The sequence below is a fragment of the Peromyscus californicus genome, unplaced genomic scaffold, assembly GCF_007827085.1.
Source record: "Peromyscus californicus insignis strain IS unplaced genomic scaffold, ASM782708v3 Scaffold_18__1_contigs__length_77618521, whole genome shotgun sequence".
NCBI classification, from domain to species: Eukaryota; Metazoa; Chordata; class Mammalia; order Rodentia; family Cricetidae; genus Peromyscus; species Peromyscus californicus.
In genome coordinates, this window is record NW_026294480.1 from 27,058,487 (window position 1) to 27,081,021 (window position 22,535).

At 39.5% G+C, this 22,535-nt stretch overlaps 1 protein-coding gene across 1 annotated transcript in view; it reads right to left on the bottom strand.

The window, feature by feature from the left end:
- Window positions 1-22,535, bottom strand: part of Adamts12 (ADAM metallopeptidase with thrombospondin type 1 motif 12) — a 274,458-nt gene that overhangs the window by 76,943 nt on the left and 174,980 nt on the right. Inside the window, exons 12-14 of the mRNA XM_052743118.1 lie at window positions 20,897-21,066; window positions 13,967-14,100; window positions 4,773-4,893 (exon numbers count right to left, since the gene is read on the bottom strand). Of these exons, the coding sequence (XP_052599078.1) occupies window positions 4,773-4,893; window positions 13,967-14,100; window positions 20,897-21,066 (425 nt within the window). The remainder of the gene's footprint in view (window positions 1-4,772; window positions 4,894-13,966; window positions 14,101-20,896; window positions 21,067-22,535) is intronic.

Genomic DNA, 22,535 nt, shown 5'->3' on the forward strand with positions numbered 1-22,535 from the left:
ATTATATGGCAAGAATCTCCCATTCTAAACACATGGATGCTGGCATCAAGAGTAGACTATGGAACAGCAACTTCCTTTGTCCTCTTTATGCTTTCTAAACTGCAGAATATAATTTTTATTTTCCATGCTTATTTATGAAGATGAAATTATAAGTGAGATGTACTGGGCAGAGAAAAACTCAGCTAATGTAAATATTGTGTTTAGAGTTCTAATAATGTTGTTATATGCAACAAATTACTAAACTGATACATATATATATATATTAGTATATGTATAGGGTGTGTATAATAAAAATTCATTTTATGGTAACTGCTTTACTTTAAAATTTTTAAGATGTAAATCTAAGAACATACTGGTTACGATTAAATAAAGGAGGCAGGAGTCAAGGCCAGTCTTGTAGACACTGAGTTAAGGGAACCATTTAGCCCTATGAAAGTCACAGGGTGCTCAGAGATGGTGGCCCCTCGTTCCCAGCAACAAGATCAAACAGGTCAGTACGAGCAAGGCCAGAACTTAAGTACAGTGGTTGCAGCTTGAATAGAAGTGTAGAGAAGCTAAAGGAGAGAGAAACAGTCCAGAGTGATGATTCTTAGAAGTCCAAGAGGCTGAACAGTGTCAGAAAAGAGCAGCTGAGTTTAAAGTGGATATGGAACCTGACAAAAGAGCTTAAGCAGTAGAAACAAACCTGAGGACATTGGACTACAAAGGGTCTAGGCCCGTGAAAATGGACCACAATGCTGGAGAGATGGTTCAGCAGTTAAGAGCTTATGCTGCCCTTCAGGAAGGCCTGAGTTTGGTTCCCTGAAGCCTTCTTCTGGCCTCTGTGGGCATAGCACACACATACACACACACACACACACACACACACACACACACACACACACACACACGACTGAAAACCAAAAGTAAACCTTTTTTTTTTTTTTTTTTAAGAAATTGGGCCATAAAAATTCATGATTACTGTTAGGATATGAATAATAAGCCTGGGGAACCTTTGGGAAAAAAACAGCTTAATGGTCCATAAACTTCCTTCTGGAGCAGAAATATTGTTTAATTTCCACTTACAGGTCAAATGCCAACATGGCATCTTTGCCCTGTTCCCTCACTGGTATCAAACGAAGGCAGCTGCAGAGGGAGTCACTGTTATGTTCATTATTCTTCAACAGATGCTCAATTGTTTCTCAGGTAATGAGTAAACTAATGAACAAGTCAGGAACTTCTTATTTTATGCAGTTTTTATTATGTTTCTTATTTTGTATTATATGTATTATTTTATGTATTATTTATCATATGTATTGTATGATACTTCAACTTAAGTTCTTACAATTCCAGACACTTCCAGTCACAGTAATCATGGAGCTACCTCTCAATGTTAATGATTTTCTTTTTAACCAACAATGAGAACTAAAGCTACTATGAGGCTTTCTAAGAAGGAGGAGTCCTTATATACCCCAAATCCAGCACTAAGTAGAGGTCAACATGGTATCATCTGACACATGGCATCAAGTCTACTGAATAAGATTCCTTTCCACCAAGAAAGATAGGAATTTAGTTGTTAGGTCATCCCAAGGAGGCAACAGACATGGACACTTTTTCTTAGAGATTGTGCAATTTCAACACAAAAATATCCACAGACACAATCAACTCTGAGGATGTCAGGACTACAAAGAGAAAAAATGTCACTCAGGGTCAGTAGGGAGTTCAGAAGTTGAGGTTTGGGGGTTGGCTTCCTAGAGGCTAATGGTGATCTAGACTCCAACCTCATTCTTGTCTCCTGAGCTATTTTAATTCTGCATCATCCTTTCTCTTTCTTATGAGCACTGAAACAACAGACAAAAGAATTTGGCCAATATTTCATCCCTCCATAGCTGAAGGTAGTAGCAGCAACTGCCCCTCCAGTGAGAAGGAAGATGGGGAGGAAGAGGGTTGGGTCTAATTATTATGGACATTTTAATTGGAGCCTTTAAAAAAAAACTTAAACACCTTTAAAAGAACTCTTGTAAGAAGAGTTGTGAGTACAAGTAAAACTCTGAAGTGACCATTACCCAAAAGAGCAGTTTTGCTTTAAAAGAGTTAACGCACCAACGCAAAGCAATCGGGAAACAAACCCACTTGGATATCCCCTCATCCTAACTTAGAACAGCCAATGGGCTGCTGTCCTTTATTGGCAAAAGAATTTGGAATCGATCTTAAGAAAAGTTCATTTTACCTAAATTTATATGAGTACTTACCAAATTCATACTCCAGATAGAGATTATGGTCGTCTGAAGTTGAGGAAGGCAGAGACAAAGACCAAAGACAATTCTGTTCTTAGTTACTAATTACATTAAATTAAAGAATAAAACATAAAATGAGACATGGCAGCAGCATCGAATAGCTTGAGAATAAATATAGAGAACTATATAATGAATACAGCTCCCTCTCTTGCTTTGAACTTCAAATGAATCTCCTACACCAATTGGCTGTAAATGTATCCCATCATTCTTTAGCTGCATGACCTTGCTTCATTTGCATGGTGGGATAGTGGTAGGCAGTGCCTTTTTATTCTGTGTCAAACTTCATTAATCATGAAGCAAAGATGGAATCTGGTAAGTACCCTGTGGTACTATGGATGCAGACCTTACTACATGCTGCAATCCAGAGTGAAACTCTGTGCACTTTCCCTATGCACTAAGAAGGGCAGGATTAGAGGTCTACGAGAAATCTTCAGGCATGGGCAGTGTAAAGCTGACACCAATTCGTGGGTGCCAAAGACCACTCAAGTGCTTCAAGCTGAAAATTACAGAAAGAGAACTGAAATCATAGAGACTCAGAGAGATGTCAAATGCTTAGTGATAGCATGTGGCTAGAGGTATTGGCCAAGCTATTTATTCCTGCCTTTTCTCATCCCCAAGACTTTTCTCATCCCCAAGAGACTAAAGAAGAAGGAAAATAAACAAGAAAATAAACCAACAGCAGAAATAAAGTCCAATTTCCTAAGATATTAGAAGGTCAAATAGAGAAAATGGGGGAACAACTCAGGACATCATGTAAGAATTATAGCACAGCAGAGAACAAAGCTACAGATCTTTATGGAGAAGTGAACTGAGGTTAGAAGAAGAAAAATAGGCTGTTAATGTGGCTGGTTATAATTTAGATCAATGTGATCACATCGAAATAATAGAAGATAAAGTTCCTTTGTTTAGATATTTGAAAAAATAGGCACCACAAGATGCTTAATCATAAGTTTGACACTTACTGAATTATCATTTCCACCCTCAGTAAGTAATTAGAAAGATGTGTTTCATCCATAATAAAGTTATCAGTGAAGACAGGAAATGCAATCTGCCAGTGATACTACTAAAGGGCAGGGCAAGACTCATTTCACAATTTGACCTTAATCAGTCAACAGTCAAAAATGAAAAGATAAGGATAGAATTTAGATAAATTTAGGCTATTTGCTGGTATGTTTACAAGGCGGCAATGGTTCATGTAATCAATTGAAGAAAACACCCAATACTCTTGGAATCACTCTTAAGCACTTCATCCCACATACTAAATACATCTAGGAGTGAGACACCCCTTTATTGGGACTCAGAAAATCAGTGCCATTTTGTATCTGAAAGTGACCACCATTTCCTATTCCAAGGTTACCTCTAGGCAGCTGGCAATGCTTCTCTTCAAGGATCTACTTCAGTACTGCATGCTACAGTGCTGTGCCCAGCACCTATACTTCTGCAGACCCTGGAGAATGAATTCCCACCACACGCTGATCAATGGAAACCACTGGACATCATCCCACCCCTTCACTCTTCCAGTGGGAAAACACAAATGTACAAGGTCTGTGGCTGAGCACCAGCTTGGTGACCCATCCTTTCTCAGATGCTTTCTCCTCAATGTCCTACTGATGTTTCCCAGGACCTCCTGTCCCATAAATAATTATCTATATTTGAATTCTTGTTTCAGAGTGTATCTGGGAAATCTCAATTAAAATGCTCTGTGTTTTCTTCATCTTTTTCATGCTTAAGACTTTACCAACCAGACTTTACCAAGGTACCATGACAACTACTGTTAATGGAGGTAAATGAGCATGGGTCACAGCTCATGTGAGGTGAGAATGGAGTCTCACTACACCCTCGTAGGCTCACAGTAGCTCAAAAGGCTGCTCAAAGAAGAAATCTTATAAGGTCTAAATATAGGAAAGGAATAGCCTGGATAAAGTGGGGGTGGGGGTGGGATGCTAGGTAGAAGAACTTCCCCGAGACTCATAAGGGACCATTGTGTGGGATTCACAGGCTGGAGATGTGAAACATCTCTGTCTTACTTCTCCTTTGATCCTCAAGGCACACCTCAGTACTGCTGCCTTCCCACCTGTTCCATCCTGGCTTCCCCATCCTCACATACAGAACCCATTCGTCTGTGTGTGTTGTTCACAACCAGCTTTTGACCTCATCTGTCTCCCAGCTTTTGGTTTATTCCAATGTCACTGTCATGATCCTGCTACTCCTATGATGCATATTCTCAAGGAGGATGCTCTCCTAGGGACGACGCTGTTATCTGTTCCCTGGAGCAGCCATCAGCCCTTTCAGGTCAGTGTGACACTTCCTGTATTTTCTTAGTAACCAACACTGTTCCTGTAACTGCAGAGGGAGCGGATTCCTTAGTGGTGAGAACTATATTCTATTTTGAATTTTTTTACAAGCTATTTTTGAAATAAAAACAAGGAAATTAATCTCTTTTTTTTGGCTTTCCAAAGTCCCTAGATACTTCAGTTAGTTGGGTTTGTTTATTACCAGATCCTTCCTTCTGTCGAAACAGCTTCTTCACAGTCTGACAGGCAGAGCCATCGCCAAGGCACACACCACAGCGATCCTCAGTAGCATTGGAGTCAATCTCATAGTCACAGCCGACCCTCTGTGGGGAAGAAAAAGCTGGAATGAACGACTTAGCTGGGATACGTCATACCTGACTTTACCTATAACTTCTCCTTTCCCACTTTATTAATCATAAGCCTGAGTGCTTGTTTCCTTTTCCTGGTGGCAGGCACAGGAATAACCAAAGCTCCCCACTATTGACAAAAGAAATAGAATCATCCCTCCACAGCCATGGGGTATGTGTGGCCTCAAGACAATCAACATCACAGATACTCAGATACAAAGGGCATAATGTTTGCACATAACCTATGCACATCTTCATGCTTTAAATCATCTCTGCGCTAATCATAACACTCAATACAAAGACCATACCTACCAGAAAATCAGGTAGGATGCCTGCAGAACTTCTCTCTATGTTCCCCCCAAACCCAATCCTCCCAGTCTAGTCCCTAGCGCTGCCACAGAACACCAACTACAGTCTTCCCTCAACCCTGCTCACATCGCCTATGGATCCCACAAACCACCCCCTCCTAATCCCCCCCTCTCCACTTGCTGCTTTGTCCCAGACCTCAACTCCAGCAGTCACCCTCTGCTAACCCAAGGGCAGCTCCTCCCAGGGCAACAAATAGACAGAAGGAAGGCCCATACCTCTCCTACTGCTCCTGAGATCCACCCCTCCCTCAGTCTCATCCCCAGCTCTGTATGCGGAAACCTGCTGTGGTCTCCCTTTCCTCTCTGACCCCATCCCCAAGGAATCACAAAGACCTTCTCCTCCAACCTTCCTTCCCCAAACTCAACCCATTTACCCAGTCTCCAACACCAGCAGACAATCCCTGTGGACATACCAGCAGAACAGGCCAGGAAAGCAGGTAACACACTGCCACACACTCTCTAAAAATCCAGAGAGGGGACAGAAAGCAAGGAGCAAAACACTCACCCAATAAAGACAAATCAAGAAATCAGCAACTAGACCTATAATCATCCCAAACCTAGATGCTGAGATGCCAATGTAAAAACATGATCAAAACCAGCCAGGGCAATATGTCTCCACTAGAGCCCAGTTATCCTACCACAATAGGCCCTGAGTATTCCAACATGGCGGAAGCACAAGACAGAGACCTTTAAACAACCTTTATGAATATGATAGAGGTCCTTAAAGAGGAAGTGAATAGATCCCCTAAAGAAATATAGGAAAACACAAACAGATAGAAATAAATAAAAATGGTCTCAAGACCTGAAATTGGAAATAGAATCAGTAAAGAAAACACAAAGTAAGGGAATTCTGGAACTGAGGGGATGGGAGGAGAAACTGAGATCAGGTGAGGGAGGGCAAACTATAATCAGGATATATTGTATGAGAAAAGAATCTCTTTTCAAGAAAAGAAAAACCATTTAAAAATTACCCAATACAATATAAATACCATATAATTAGTTGTTATATTATATTATATGTTATAACATATATATGCTATACTATATACCATATTTTCCAAGGAACAATAACAAGAAAAAAATTTCTATATGCTTATTTCAGATATTTTTCCTCAAATGTTTTTGATCTAAGATTCATTGAACCCTTGACTATAGCATTCATGGAGACAAGGGGTAGCTGTACTTACTTAGAAAGGGGAAACGCACAGTTATTGAAGCTTCATGTTCCCCTTGGTCAGAGTTAAAACTGAGCACAGTATGAAATACCCAACTGTAAACTGGAGTTGGTGGAGCAGCAAATCGGTGTAGATGGGCACCTCTGAAGTCCTTCTACTGACATTCCCCAGGGATGATGCAACTGCTCAATCCCTTCACATTTCTCATTAGAGTTATTCTTTCTGGTTCTTGACTCAGGGTAGCAGGTCAACCAGCAGCCATTGGAGGACTCTAGCCTGTAGCTGAGATGATACCAGACCAAGGATGGATGGAATCTTTAACCTTGGGCACCATCATCAGGCCCTTCAGAGCCCCCCCCCCCCATGATCCCTGCACCAGCGAGGGGTTCCTCACTCTTCACTAAACTCAATGCTGTTCCTGTGCTCTGGATCCAGTCCATTCTGTGTTCTGCACAGTGATCCTTCTGAACCGTCTTTCCTTTACTTCCCATTTATTTTGTTAACATGGTCAAATCTTTCTCACTCTAAAATTCCCCAGAATGGAAAGGGGGCATGATGAAACTTTGGGTTTTCTATAGCACCAAACCCCCAAAATCATGCCATTGAATTTGAAAGTTTATGAACCATGTGAATTTCAAATAAGCTTCTCTGTTTCAGGCTTTCTTTTATGAAAATGTGGGAGAAACTCTACCATAGTCCTTAATTTTCTTTCATGTTGGATATAAGAATTGTGCCTAGATAGATTACTATTCTTCTCATAGAAAGTTTTCTTCTCATTTTAAATCTACCTCAAATCTACTGGAAGGAAGAGAGGTTTGAAGCTTTATACTCTTGGCCCGTAGAGTACCATGGAAACCCACTGACATCAAATCCTCAGGTTAACCACTTCTAATTGTCTTGTAGGTGCAAAGACTCTTTGTTACCTGACTTAGTTGGGGAACAAAAAGCACTAAGAGATTTTCTGAAAATCAAAACTTAATTATACAAGTCACAATGGAAAGAAGAATGTTCAAGATAGATGTTTGCACTGACTAGAAATAAAATGCCAACCCTCACACAAGTGATATGTTTATGCCAACCTTGTGCACTCTCTAATAAGCTGACCTTTATAAATCATATTCCCAGTGACCTTCATTCTTCCAATGATTTGGAGTGAGCCAGGGAAACATGTTCTGAGACATGTTGATTTTAAAGTGTTTTATTTAATTTCTACCAACAGAGGAATGCTTTTACTGTGAATAAAAAAGTAAGACAAACCAAAAATTAAATATGAATCTCTCAAGCCCATGTCTCTCTACTTGAGTGGTTGCTTATGTTTCTCCAGCAACACTAGCTTACATATCTAGGGGACAAGAGTTGGAGAGAAGAGACCTGAATATTTCCCTAATGTATTATGTTATGGCACATAAAATGGATTCTTGAGGAGACCTTACTTTCTTAGTTAGCTTCAGATGTCAACTTGACACAGCCCAGAGTTATCACAGGTAGGGAAATGGTAGGTTATCTCAATTAGGGGGCTGTACCCTAAGATTGGTCTGTGGGCATGCCTTGTTGCATTTTCTTGATTGATAGTTGATGTAGAAGGACCCAGGTCAATGAGGGAAGAGCTATCTCTTGTGCTACTGAGGTGTAGGAAAAAAAAAAGTTGGCTAAACACAAACTTCAGGAAGCAAGCCAGCTTCTGCCTTGACATCCCACCTTAGCATCCTTTAACTATGGACTGTAACCTATATGCTGAAATAAACCTTTTCCTCCCCAAGTTGTGTTTAGTCATGGTGTTTATCAGAGTAACAGAAAGCAAACAAAATCTTTCCCCCAATTTGCTTCTCCTATGAGCTAAAAACTAAGTGAAGTGCCTAATAGGTCAGTTCTCCTTGCTGCAGATAAGGCAAAGGGGTGGGTGGGCTCTGAAGAGGAAAAACTACATTTGAATCGGACGGCATGTACTTTGGAAACAGAGTCTTTTGTTGTATGGCCTTTCTGTTACCAGTGGAATCAGAGATGGCTATGCTGCCACTAGCAGAAGTGCATAGTGATTTCATCATGACCCTTCTCTGATGCCATCATTGGAAAATGGATAGTCACCCTGGTGGGTAGTGTTTTTGAAAAACAACCAGAACCACTTATAACTCCCATTCTATCAAGTTTTGACCTGCAATGCAGATACATTATCCTGATCACTAATCAGGGAGAACAGGTCCCTAATTCACCAGATGTTTAGCCTTCCATATGCTGAAAACTAATGGCAATCTCACCATTTTCTTTTTCTTTTTAGCATTATTTTGCATTGCAAGTTATCAAATTGAGAACTTATATACCAACTGGCACCACGGCCTAAGTCACCTTCAATGTCATCATTTTTTTTCAAAGTCCTTGGAAGCTGTAGAGACTAGAAGGATGCTTATTCTCAGATGTTTTTGTTCCCAGTCAATGAAACTTTAAGTATGAAGGCAGGCCAGAGCTATACTTAGTGGAAGAGAACAGGTAAAGGATATTGCCACTTAACAAAAGGGACAATAGCGTAAAGCTTTCCTTGCCTTAATTTTTCAAGGTTGCTTCTTGCTGAAGATCCAATGACGTGCACTCACACATGTTGAAATCTTTACCTCTGGTACCTGTGAATGTGGTCTTATGGAGGAGAAAGGATCATTGTGGATACAGTCAAAAGAGGAAGCGGTCCTATGGGGTTACAGTGGCTCTAACCCCAGTAGCTGGTACCCTGATGAAGAGTTTTGCAGACACAGACACACAGAGTGAAGACAGTTCTAATGAAGATGGAGACAGGAAATGGAGTGAGGTAGCTGAAAGTCAGAACTGACATGGGGTGCCAAAGTCTTCACTAAAGGCTTCAGAGGGAACAAGGCCATGTTCACACTTGATTTCAGACTTCTCGCGTTTAGAATTCTAAGACAGTACGTTTCTTTGGTCTTAAGTCACCGAGCTGATAGGAAGCGGTTTATGAGAGCTTTACTTTTCCTCTTTAAGGTGTAGTTCAGAGAGGCTAAGCAGTTTCCCCAGTCATGTTTGAAGCTCTTTCGTCACCTTTCACCTTAGCTCTTCGATAGCTCACAACTGCTGTAAATGTAGAGCTCAAACCCTTATAGTGGGGTCCATGACCCCACCACACCCATGCCTGTTCCTCCAGGCTCGCTGCAAAGTCTCTCCCTGGTGCATCTCACACTGCATCCAACACTCTCTCCCAAGGTTAATTTACACTTTCCCTCAAGACACTCTCAGGGGATGCTCTACAGGACTTTCCTCCTCCTGTCAGTGGGAAAGGCATCCTCAGACCACCTGAGTTGACACTGACAGAAGTTTCCAGAACAATCTTTCTGGCTCTTTGCTACAGTCTCCAGCCACACTGTAACCACCTGTTCCTGAATGGCTGACCTGATCCATGTTCCCAGAGCTTGAATTTGAACCCAGACAGCTTGATGGCAGAGCTAGTTTTGAAATGGTGGTTTGCTGTCTCCTGCTAAGGAAGAACCAAGGGCCTACTTTTTGTATCTGAAACTTAGTCTTGAGCTAATTCAGAGACTATAGCAATGGAATAAGGAGACTAGTAATGCTAGAAAATTCCTACTGCCTAGATCTTGGGAGGATATGCATCTAGACTATTATGTATATTTTATTTGACATAACTTTTTGAGCTTAAAAACTTAATGTGGATCTACAGAAAGTAGGCAGCTATAGCTACTGAAAAAAGAACTTAACTGACATCTAGAAAGAGGAGAAAGCTAACTGAAAGAAATTCTATTATGTCCATTTGATTGATTTCAGTAGAGACAACCAGGACTCCTCATATTTAGCTCAAAACACCGGTTTTCATATGCAAAATAAAATGGTATCTTTGTACATGCAAATTTACTCAGGTCTAAAAGTCAATTTTAGCATTACCTTTCTGGTGACTACAGTTCTCAGCCCTGACTGCATAATCAAGTTGGGAGCTTTTAAAATATCAGTGTCTCTGTCATGAGATTCTGACTTAACCAGTTTGAGATAAAGCCCGAAATCAGTAAGTTTTAAAAGCTGTCTTGATGCTTCTAAAATGTAGCCAGGACATCTACATTAACCAGAATTCCTTCTTTAGAGAAAGTTGGAGTTGTTTGGTCCTGAAATATCTAAACTGACCTAATCCAAAATACATGTTTGGGGGCTCTTTGTAGCTGCCATGAAAACTAAGTTTAAATGAAAATTTTGGTTGAATGCTTTTAAAATTGAAGTCTAATCATGACTTGTTATTAGCTCACTGGAACCTGGAAATTACTATCTTGCCTCCTGTGTTTTGGTCTCTATTCAGGTAAAGACAAAAGAAATTTCAAGATGGAAAATATACCATCCTATGACACTAAACATTTATGCAATAGTTTTTCATTCTGCTCAGTTGAAAAAACATTGTTATAACTTTTTACAAAGTAAAATTCATTGAGTTTATTGTGTATATCAGTGAATCTTTTAACAGTTTAGGGAATAAGATCTCATAAAAATATTTGGCAGTCCATATTAAATAGATATATTAAAATCCTAATTTAAAAAATAACATTTTTATTTATTGTTTGAAAAGTCCATACATGCATACAATGCACTATCCTCATTTTTATCATCCATTCATTGTCCTTTAAACACCCCAGCTGTTCTCATTTCCTTGCTATTGTGAATAGAGCAATAATGAACATCAATGATCAATGACCTCTATTAGGATGGGGAGTCCTTTGGGTGTATGCCCTAGAGCTGTACAGCTGGATCATGTGGTAGATCTACTCCTACCTTTTTGACAGCCTTGACCTCTACATTGATTTCCATAGGGGATGTATCAGTTTGCATCCCCACCAACAGTGAGTAAGTAACCCCTTTTACCATACCCATGCCAGGCCATCAGCATTTATCATCACTGTATTTTACTTTGATTTGTTTGCTTGTTCACCTGTTTTTGCTCTTAGACCTTCTGATTGGAATAAGATAAAATATCAAAATGGTTTTCATTTGTATTTTTCTGATAGCTAAAGATGTTGACATTTTAAAAATGATTTTCAGTCTTTTGTGTTTCATCCTTTGAGAACTCTCTGAAGGGTAGTTCATTTACACAATGGAATATTATCAAACTGCCAAGGAAAACAAAATTATGAAAATTTCTGGTAAAGGATGGAGCTGGAAATACTCATTATGAGTAGCACAGACTGAGAAAGGCAAACATTGCTTGGTTTCCTCTCATTTATGGAGGTTAGTTTTGAATCTTTGGATATGTGTATTCCATTTGGAACCCCCACAGAAGGCAAGAAATTAATAAGAAGCCATGAGAGGTGGATTTCAAAAGAAGGGAAATAGAAGACAGAATGCAGTGGTATGAAGCGCTGAAGTGTGCTAATGAACAGAAAAGGCTAAATGGGTGGGGGATAAAAGGAAGGGTAAAGTGGGGGATACGGGGAGCAATAACTATCATCAAAGACATTTTGAATAAATCATATGGAAACTACTACTATAGATGTATGTATACATATATACAAAGAGTTAAAGGGAAGTTACCCTATAATGGAGCAACAATGCTATTACTAGTTGCCAGAGGCCAACAAATAAAAGGCCAAGTACCAGGAATGGCTTATCTCTTGTAGAGCTGTTGACCAGTAAATTCCCACAGATCCTACAAACCTTACAAACTATTGCTAGTTATCTTGGTACCCTCAAGAATTTGAGGGTAAGATCATATGGCTAAAGACACTGCATACTTGGGATCAGAACATGGAGAACTAAAGCTGGCACTCACCTACAAGCTTCATCCCTACTGGCTAGCTTTCATAGTGTTGAAAAGAGCTATCAGACCACTGGAGGAGAAGAGTGATCATCAGTCTTAGCCAGATGTGAACCCTATGAGCTCTAACTGGCCTGAAAAAGTGGGGCTCTGGGGCAATAGTGGCATGAATGTCATGGAAGCAACCAGCCACTTTCTGATTGGATGGGAGGCCTGCTCTACAGGCTGAAACTCAGACCTGTCACTGTTATCAGAGTCAAGAATCTGTGGCTAGACAGGTCTGAGGTCCTAGGAGGAGAGTCTGCTACTATTACTCTGTTAAATGGCCACAGTACTAAATGGATTCCCAATTATATTATACCCAGATATTAGTGTATCTCTCAACCCTCACCAGAGAAGCTTCTTTTTAAAGTAGATAATAATTAATAGAGACGCTCACACAGCTGGCTAGCATGCAGAGCATAAGAGACTTCAGGGTGCTTAGCCCTACATGGGACATCTATATCATACTGTCTCCTCCCAAGGCTCAGGGATCGCTGGAGAAGAGGGGCAGAAAGATTGTAAGGGCTGGAGGCAGCAGATGACACAAGGGGACAGTGTTTTCCAGACACAGCAAGACAGTTGCACCCATGATCTGGCAGCAGCTGTGGCAGCATACATAAGACCCGCACAAGCTCAAGTCAGACGAAAATCTCATCATGGAGCTATTAGCAACTGATAGCTGATAGATGAAGGAGAATCAAATTTCCCGAAGGGTGTGGCCTCAGGCAGGCTGATCCCACTTTAGAGGCATGCCACAGATTCAAGAGTACAAAGGCAACAGAAACTATACTTGATGGGGGAAAAAAAGAGATACAAAGTTAGGTGGGTAGGGAATTGGGAGTTGGATTTGGGAGGAAGGCGAATATGACTAGTATACATTGCATGAAATTTTCAAAGAAATAATAAAGAAGAGAAAAATACTATCCTAATTTTAATGACAGAAATTTGAGTCTTACAGAAAGATGTCCAAGATGATATAGTTGATAAATGATGGTGTGGAATGATTTCCTAGTCTTGAGCATGAGGGCTAATGCATTGTTTTATTAACAGTACATTAGGTGTCATGGGACCATTTTCCTTTAACTAACTAAAAGCTCCTTCTCTTTAGATAGAGTTATGCCTGGGCTTTGAATCACAAGACCTATTCCTCCATTCTTTGAAAAATTAAGTGACAAGAAATAGTTTTAATGGCTTTACTCTTCACAGCATTAACAAATCAGGTCTAAACGGGTAAAGCCTGAGTTGATTAATAGGGTGAGTCTAGAAAATACTTAAAAATCAACAGCCTATGTTATTACTACCTATTATGTTCTTTCCTTCTGAGACATTCAGGCTGACAATGGAGAAACTTTATAGAAAACATTATTAGGATGAGTTTTTTTTTTCAAATTTAATATTCTTGAAATAGTCTAGGCTGCCTTTTCCCATAATGTGCCTTTAATTGGGCTCTTCAGTTTGACTCTGCTTGATGTCTAAAACAATATCATTGTGACCATTAGCAAATCAAAAAATAAAATACCAGCTGGAAAAATTACCCAGAACAAACTGTGGCTTTAATGAGTATCGAGAGTTCTTATCTTCTTGTATATCTGACCATTTATTAATGAAGAAATCGGATACATGTAAATGCCATAAGGGTATAAGCCACAACATCTGACTTCATAAATTCAAAAAGCACCATTTTGTAAAGTTGTAGATTAAAGAAACATACCCAATACCTTACATATGCCATTAATACAGACATTTCTGCTGCTGCCGCCTTCAAAGCAAGGGGTGCCATCGATGACGGCCTCCAGCATTTTCTCAGAAAACTGTCCATCTATGGGTCTGCAGTACAGCTCACAAGGATGCGCTGAAGTGAGGAAAAGGTAAATTCCTGTGAGTTAACTCTGAAGCTCAGACCCTTCCCCAAGATTCCTGTGTACTCATGACCTACAAGTACCATTTAAGAACCCATCTTTTGCCTTTCCAAGACTCTTGCTAAAATGTAGGCATTTTTCATCTTTTTGTCAGTAAAACCTTATAATTAATCACATTTGCGAGATTGGTTGAAAATACTATTATGCCCTTTGTTGTAAATGAAGAGACTTTTCAATCCTACACTGAACTATGTACCTAAAAATAAGAAAGCCTGGGACATTTAGTATTAACCTAGAAAATCAATAATAACAGGTAATACAGGATCAAGACAAGTGTGACACTTGCTCTCTCTAGTAAGGCAAGCCAAGTTTTAGGGGGGAGGCCGTCCCTTCCCTTGGCACCAACATCAGCACCATCCATCTTAACACACCCCCTAATGAGTAGTTATATTTCTCCCAACCCCAAGAAGTGCTTAGATACAAATTGACAACTACATAGAGGCAAAGAATATGAGATTTTGCAAATTGGAACTGAACCTAATTATCACAGGAGCCCATCCCTTTACCCTGGGTCCCACTTGGAAGTCATTCTTAGGGTCTGTTTTTCACTGCCTTGGGAACAAAGATAGGAACAATGATAAAACACACCTACCTGTATCTGTACATGTGCTGCTCGGATAATATGTAAGGTAGTATTTTTCTTTTAAATGATATAGTTTGGGTGTGGTATTTTATTGCAGAGCTAGAAATTGAATTTAATGCTTCCCACATGCTAGGCAAGCACTCTACCATGAAGCTATACCCCAAGCCCACACTTCTTTAGGTGAGAAGTTGAGAATGCCTTCTTCAGAAATCCCCATAGGAAGCTCCCTTAGATCTGTGTGTTATGGGCAGAGCTGGTGGCCTCTTGATGCTGAGACCAGCCTTATCCTACGTGGATAAACATCAGATGCAAAACTAAGGTGTCCAGCACTATGTTGATTTAAGGATGTGATGATTCATGTGGTAAAAATAAAAGTGTAAAACTCAAGCAAGTATAGCCAAGAGCAAAGAGTCTGAACACGAAATACTAAGTCCTCTAGACAAACTGGAGACAGAGGTCAGATACATTGGTCTAAAGCTTAAAGTAAGGAATATGTAAATGATGAACACCAAATGATTTCATAGTTGCCTGAGAAGATGGACAGACTTGGAATATGTCAAGGAGATTATTCTACAAAGGGCCATGGACAGGATCGTAAAATGGAGGGTAAAACATAAACTGGGATTACTGTCAATTTCCTATCATGGCAGTGAGATTAGCACTGTTGCTGACCAAACTGGAGTAGAAGCACATGGGGCAGCCACCTGGGAGTAATTATGCTTTCCCAGGGATGAGAACATTCACTCGTATGTTCAGTCTAGGGAACCAATTCCTGTGACATTGATTTGACTTTGAGAAATCAGATTCACGATTTTGTATTTGGACACATGCAGAAAAGGAAACCATTCCTCAATAATTGCAGAGCTTTCATTTTAAAGTTACATTTTGCCAGGTATGCTGGTACACACCTTAAACTCCAGCACCCAGGAAGCAGAAGTAGATGGATCTCTGTGAGTATGAGGCCAGCCTAGTCTGCATAATGAATTCTAGGACAGCCAAGGCTATACGGTAAGACTCTATTGCAAACAAAAATAAAATGCCTATTTACTTCAAAGCTTCTGGGATGAGTCAGGGTGTGAAGTAGAATGCAAGATTTAAGGAGGCACTTGATCTTACAGTCATATAACTGTGTTTTTATAGTGAATAACCCTCCATCCATGTTAAGTACTACACCAAGTTCCTGAGTGGTGAAGTTCCCATGCTTGTTATAGGTTTGTGGGTCTGTGATGTGTGACATCCCTTCTGAAAGACAAAACTACCCAAAGAGATTTTTTGTTAGTCTTGTTTATACAGTAAATTAAAAGAAATTTGACTTGCTGAAACTAGCAGGTAATGCTTTACTAAACATTATTTCTAGACTTTGTTTTGATTTATACAGGCTATCCCCTTTCACAACTCCTGTTAGTAATTTTATTACCTATATCAAGATTTAGAAAATGTAGGTATAAGAGAGGTAAATCCCATGGTCGTCCAGTATGAATGGCGAAGCTAATCCACCAGATTGTTTGAGTTCAGGGTCCAGAGTACTACCCACTTCAATATGTCGTTTAAAAGTCTTTTAATTCCACATAAATGTCTTTGATGAGATACTTAATGGTATCACTTTTTGTACCATTACACAAACTCGGTAACACACCAATTGGATTCCATTTTAACTTAATATACATTATCCCATGATGCATATATATGGAGAAAATATTAGATGCTGAAATAATAATTTCTACACAGAACAGATGAAAGAGTTTCAGTTCATGAAAATCTAACATTATCATGAGAAAATGACTTAAGCTTTTTGTGCTTCAGCAGTATGTCAAGAACTTGGCTCTATGCTAAATACAAACAATAAGTGCTCAGCAAATGATGGTCATCATTTCTATATCCTCATCATTAGCTTAAGGAGTTCTAAAGTTCATTAAAAGTAGCATTGGCATTTTATGAGTTTCATTCCAATTTCTTCAAGTAGTTAAGAGACTTGTAACAGCTGCTCATTACAAACAAACAAACAAACAAACACAATATCTCTCTGCAGATTATTCATTATCAATCAACCTTGCTTTAAGTTTATGCTCTGTTTTCATATTTTCTAAATAACTGGCAGCTTGCCCATTTAGCATAAGGAATATAGATCTTGTTCAGACAGAAAGTATCTCCAGACTTTCTTTTACTGTAACTGTGGACCTCATTCAAGGATATCCTGCTTGTGTCTTAACTACAGAGGTCCTCCTGTTGACATTTCTGTGGCCGTGGGTTTGCGGTGTCCTCAACAGCCATGTTCTTAGGGACATTCAGGTCAAGTGTACGTTGATCAGCTACTGCCAGCCAGGAGAGGCTGGGAAGGAATATAAGCTCAATAAGATGCAGAAAGAAGTTCAGGATTGGGGAGTCTTTTTCACTCGGCACTAGAGTTTGAGCTACTGTGACCCAAATTTTATTCCCAACTCAAAGTTTTCAGAGTTTCATCTTCACAGAGAAGGCTCTTTGAAGGTTAGTGTTGTAAACATGAAAGCATTAACCTCTTCCAGAGTGGTTACTATTAAACATTACTATTACAAAAGATCTCTAATTCATCTTTATCAACTAAATGCTATGGCATTATCAATATTGTTAGTGAAAATATTCTGTATAGATCAACATAGAATGTCATTTTAATCATGAGACATTATTAACTCAGGCTGTCATTAAAAATAAGCATTATCCTTAGTGAGAGAAGTGAAGAACATTCACACAGCAATGGAATGCTTATCCAAAGAGAAATGCACATATCAACTAAGTTGATTTTCTGTAATGAGATGCTGTACAATTAACTGAGAGGAATACATGAACTTTCATTCCATGATCTATACTTAGTGACTCAAGAAAGTTTCAGAATCAGCAGGAACAATCTATCCTTGTGCAAACAAAAAAAATGTGCTATTGACAACGATTGCTTTCTGAGAATAGATTAAGTGTGATGATATAATCAGAGTGCATTTTTCTTTCATTTGATTGGGAACATTTACAGTTTATAAAACACACATATTTCTTTCCATAATAATGTTGTAGCTTTGAAACAATAGAACTTGAATACTCTCCTTTATTTCATGATAATCACAAAATATCTCCATGATGAGAAGTCCTTATTTCAAAACTTCCCGCCATTCTGTCTTCCCAGTATAGGATACACCTTTTAGTGTTAGGCCATACAAACATATATGAAGTATGCTGCACATACAAAACACAAATATCTGTTGAATGTAACTGTGTGGTTTGTGAAGCCTCTAAAATATCCATAGATATTTCTGGCAAAAATAATAACAGGCAGCATGTAGACCAACCACTGTTTTTAAATTGGTCTTAAAAATTAGCATATATTATGTAACACTATGGCATTTTCAAACCAAGTGTGTCTTAGTAGATTTCCCTCTCCCCTCGTCTCCACTACCCTCTTACCCCTGCTGTTCCCCATTATAACTCCCCAACTCCAGTCTCCTTCCCACTTCCACTAGACCTACTGCTTTTATCCTTTCAGAGTTTACCAATGCTTTAGACCAGAGAGAACTCCGGTTGAAGAAGGCAATGCAAATGGAAGGTTTAGTGCCCCTTGAACAGTTTGGAATGCTGAGTCCCTGTCCCACTTCTCTAGCTTTTCTTTCATGGTACTTTGAGGGGAGTCTATAGATATCATTATCCTGTCACATGGGACTCTAAGTAGGGAGGCAAGGGTGGCAATGGATGGTCTTCATTCTCATGGGTCATGTGTATCAGAGATTCACTGACCCAGATGTCAGCCATAGAATCTAAAACCTCTAGTGCTAATTTATTGTCTCCCATTTATTCACCTGCCCTGCTGCATCCTTTTGTCTCGGTCACGTGATGTTTTCCCTCTAGATCTCAATAGCATCTGTAATTTGGCTAAGTGAAAGCACTCAAATCAATTTACAGGTGAACTCTTGCCCTCATATTGTCTGCTTCACCTTACCAACAAGGTTGTGTGACTGAACGAGTCAAAGTTTGCACTTTCAGTTTGCCGAAATGGGACCAATTAATACTTATCGGCAATGACCCTAAAAGTGATCGTTAGGTACAAAAAATTGCAAAAACTAAGTAAAACTTGTTTTCAATAGATGAATCTTACCCTTCCACTGTGTGATTCATCTGCTCTCCCCAAAAAGCTCATGTAACTGAATGTAATTATTCAAACAAAGGTTGCATTTTTGATCCTGCTAAAACAGAATGGCTCAACCTTTGGGGTTAATAATCTTAAGAAGTAATCACTAGAAGTAGAAATATCAAACTTAAAAATGAAGAATAAAAATATGTAAGACGAGGAGGAAAAGTTTGGATGCATTTTATGTGGCTTGGAAGAAACAGCAGCTACTCAGACGAGTAGGTAGGTCACAAGGGCTGTGGGAAACAGGAGGCGAGAGGGTTGATGCTTTTAATCACAGATAAGCAGTTAGCTCAGCCACCCGTACATTCAATTCCAGTGAAAAACTCCAAACCAGTCACTCTAAGCATACGAAAGCTTTGCCTACTCTTACTGCCCTCATTTATTTAGTACCTATAGCCATACTAAGCAAAAGTGAGTACATGATAATTGCTTATAAATCACTGAAAGCCAAATTGAATCAACCCTTTTATTCCGAGTCAAGCTATTTGAGCCACCAGCATTCAATATAGCTAAGTCCAATTCTGAACTCGGGGAGGGGCTGGGATACAAACAGAACACCCACAACACCAGTGGAGCTGTTTGGGTTTGTTAGGCCTAGAAGGCTACTCATTCAGCCCATGCATTCAGTGACCCCAACCGTTTCAGCAAAACACACAATATGCAGAACATAGACATAGATGGCACTGACTAAATGTCCCTTTGTCATCACTTATTTTGGGAGTCCATGTGAGTATACACATTGGTTTTCCTATAAGTAAATGTTTCAGTTGCAGCAATAACCAATTGTCTCATTCACACAAAGCAAGAACTGGGGACAAGGAAATATGATGGCTACCAAGATGTTTTGGAGACTCACAGTGGGCAAATCTCAGTAGAGTTTCCTTTCCGGAGCTATGAACTAGAATTGTTCTAGAAGCCAACTGGGAGACTCTTGCATCATCTCAGCACATTGTAATTTCAAGAATGTAATAATCAGAGGAAAGTTAGATTAGCTGTTCTTTGTACTCCCTTGCCTATCCCTTGTTGTATTTCTTGTTCAAATAACAATGATTAGCATAGGTGAAGGATCGCTGACTTCATGTTCAGGAGAGAATGTAGAATTATATATGACAGTGTGGCCAAAGCCATAGCTGTATTCTTCAGTTATGTCTCCATCCCTTGACATGCATCCTTAGATCTTTAGTTTTACTTTCTAATCTTCTTCCTTTTGTTCTTTTTTTGTTTTTGTTTTTGTTTTTTGAGATAGGGTTTCTCTGTGTAGTTTTGGTGCCTGTCCTGAATTTTGCTCTGTAGACCAGGCTGGTCTTGAACAGAGATCTGCCTGGCTCTGCCTCCCAAGTGCTGGGATTGAAGGTGTGTGCCACTGCTGCCTGGCTAACTTTGTAATCTTATGCTGTGCTTCACATATGAAATATTGAACTCAGGCCCAGCATTAATTTCTTACTATCTTGACTTTTTTGAGCTGTTCTCCTCCATATGGAATGACTTTTTTGAATGCCTTACTTTGCCTTTCATTCACAGAAAGACCTGTTATACATAAACTCATCAGCTACATTGAAATTATTCCCACCCCATCTGTTCTGAATATCTACTGAAATTACATTTGGTTCCATGGGACCACCAACAAGCAATGAGTAACTAAATTTCTGCATGTCTCATTTATTGAAAGTGAGGCACTGGGTTTGAAGGACATCACTTTTATCTCCTACAGAGAAGAACTGGACATATTCAGCCTTCAACATTTAGAGGTCAGCTTGAGCCAGTCAGTATAACTGTCTTCTACAGTTGAGAACCCCTGATGGTCTCTTTTCTTTTTCTTTCTTCCTTCCTTCCTTCCTTCCTTCCTTCCTTCCTTCCTTCCTTCCTTCCTTCCTTTCTTTCTTTCTTTCTTTCTTTCTTTCTTTTTCTTTCTTTCTTTCTTTCTTTCTTTCTTTCTTTTTCTTTTTTTAGCTTCTGAGAAGCTCTAGGTCTGAGATTCATGTTGAAGGCCCCTTACCTGCATTAAACACTGGGAACCAGTGATAGAATTCATTTTTGTAGGGAACAGTGTCGAATTCACTGCACTGCATCTGCCGGAAAGTTGGGGTGTCTGAGCGGCAGGGGTGGACATTGCATAAGCGATAGCGTTTTCTTTCTCCGGTGCAGTATTTCCCTCCGAACTTTGGTCTGCAATGAAACAGACAGACTGTTTTTTGAGTTTCTCGAGAAGCCAACAGTTTCCTTTATGACTATTCCTTGTCAAGCCATGCCTGTTTCTGACCTAAAGAAAGAGATAAAACCTTTCAATTACATACTGTTTGGAGGTGTATGTTTCACACCAGCCTTTCAGTCCTAAGGTTCTTGTTTTTAAATTTTATGTACATATGCATATATATATATATATATATATATATATATATATATATATATATATTTCCAACTGTAAAATCCTCAGGAAAATATATGACAAAAATGGAAACATCATTTTCCTTTCAACATCTATTCCTTCTCTGATGCCTTCTTAGCAATAACAGTGGTGAGATTGCAGAACCATTCATACATGGCCAATCTTGGACCTGGCTACCAGTTGTTTGCATTTATTTATTTATTTGTTTTTGAGATCAAATCTAATTATGTACTCCCGACTGGCCTGAAACTTGCCAGGTAGACCAGGCTGGCCTTGATCTTACAGAGATCTGTCTTCACCTCCAGAGTGCTAAAATAAAAGGCATTCACTGGGCATGCTTGGCACATGCCTTTAATCTCAGCACTTGGAAGGCAGAGGCAGGTGGATCTCTTTGAGTTTGAGGCCAGCCTGGTCTATAAAAAGTGAGTTTCAGAACAGCCAGGACTGTTACACAGAGAAACCTTGTCTTGAAAAAACAAAACAAAACAAACAACAACAACAACCAAGGCATTCACCACCATGTCCAGCCTATAGAGCTGTATTTTTATATGTGTTTTCTCTTCCTCAGTTATTTAGCTACCAGACCAGTCTGACTGTTGCTCCAGTCCTTCATTCCTGTGTTCCCTTTGTCCATTGAAAACAAATACAATCCACGGTGCACAATGTTGTCTGTATACTATTAGATTATCTTAAGTTTATTAGTTTCTTGTTTAAGGATGTTTAGTGTCACTCAGCAGCTGGAAATCATGTCAGTCAAGTCTCAGATCCTGAGACTGGCACTCTGGGCTTTTGTGGTCCTGTCTTAAGTGACTCTCTGAGTCTTGCTTTGCATAGTCTTCTTCATATACTTCTCCCTCTGTCATAGTGTTTCTCTGTGCCTCTGCTGGACTTCCTTCCTCTTGAGCTTTCACATGTCTATATGCTGTCTATTCTTTGAGGACCAAATAAATGCTCCCTCCATCATAAATCCTTCCTGGACTCCAACCACAAGTGATCTCTTTCTCATTTTAAAAGACACTCCTTGTTCTAACTGTACTTACTGGATTTTTCCTGAGGATAGTCCTTTAACGACACTGTTCAAGTTCTAATTCCTCTATGTAGTGCTGTAAGCACAGTGACATCTTAACTATTCAATAAAGAAGTAAATTAATCTTATTTCTAGAACACATTTGCCACATTTTATTTCCTCTGTAACTCACGTGGGGATATGAGAACCCCTCAGTCAGTATCATGTATAAGGGGAGAAGAT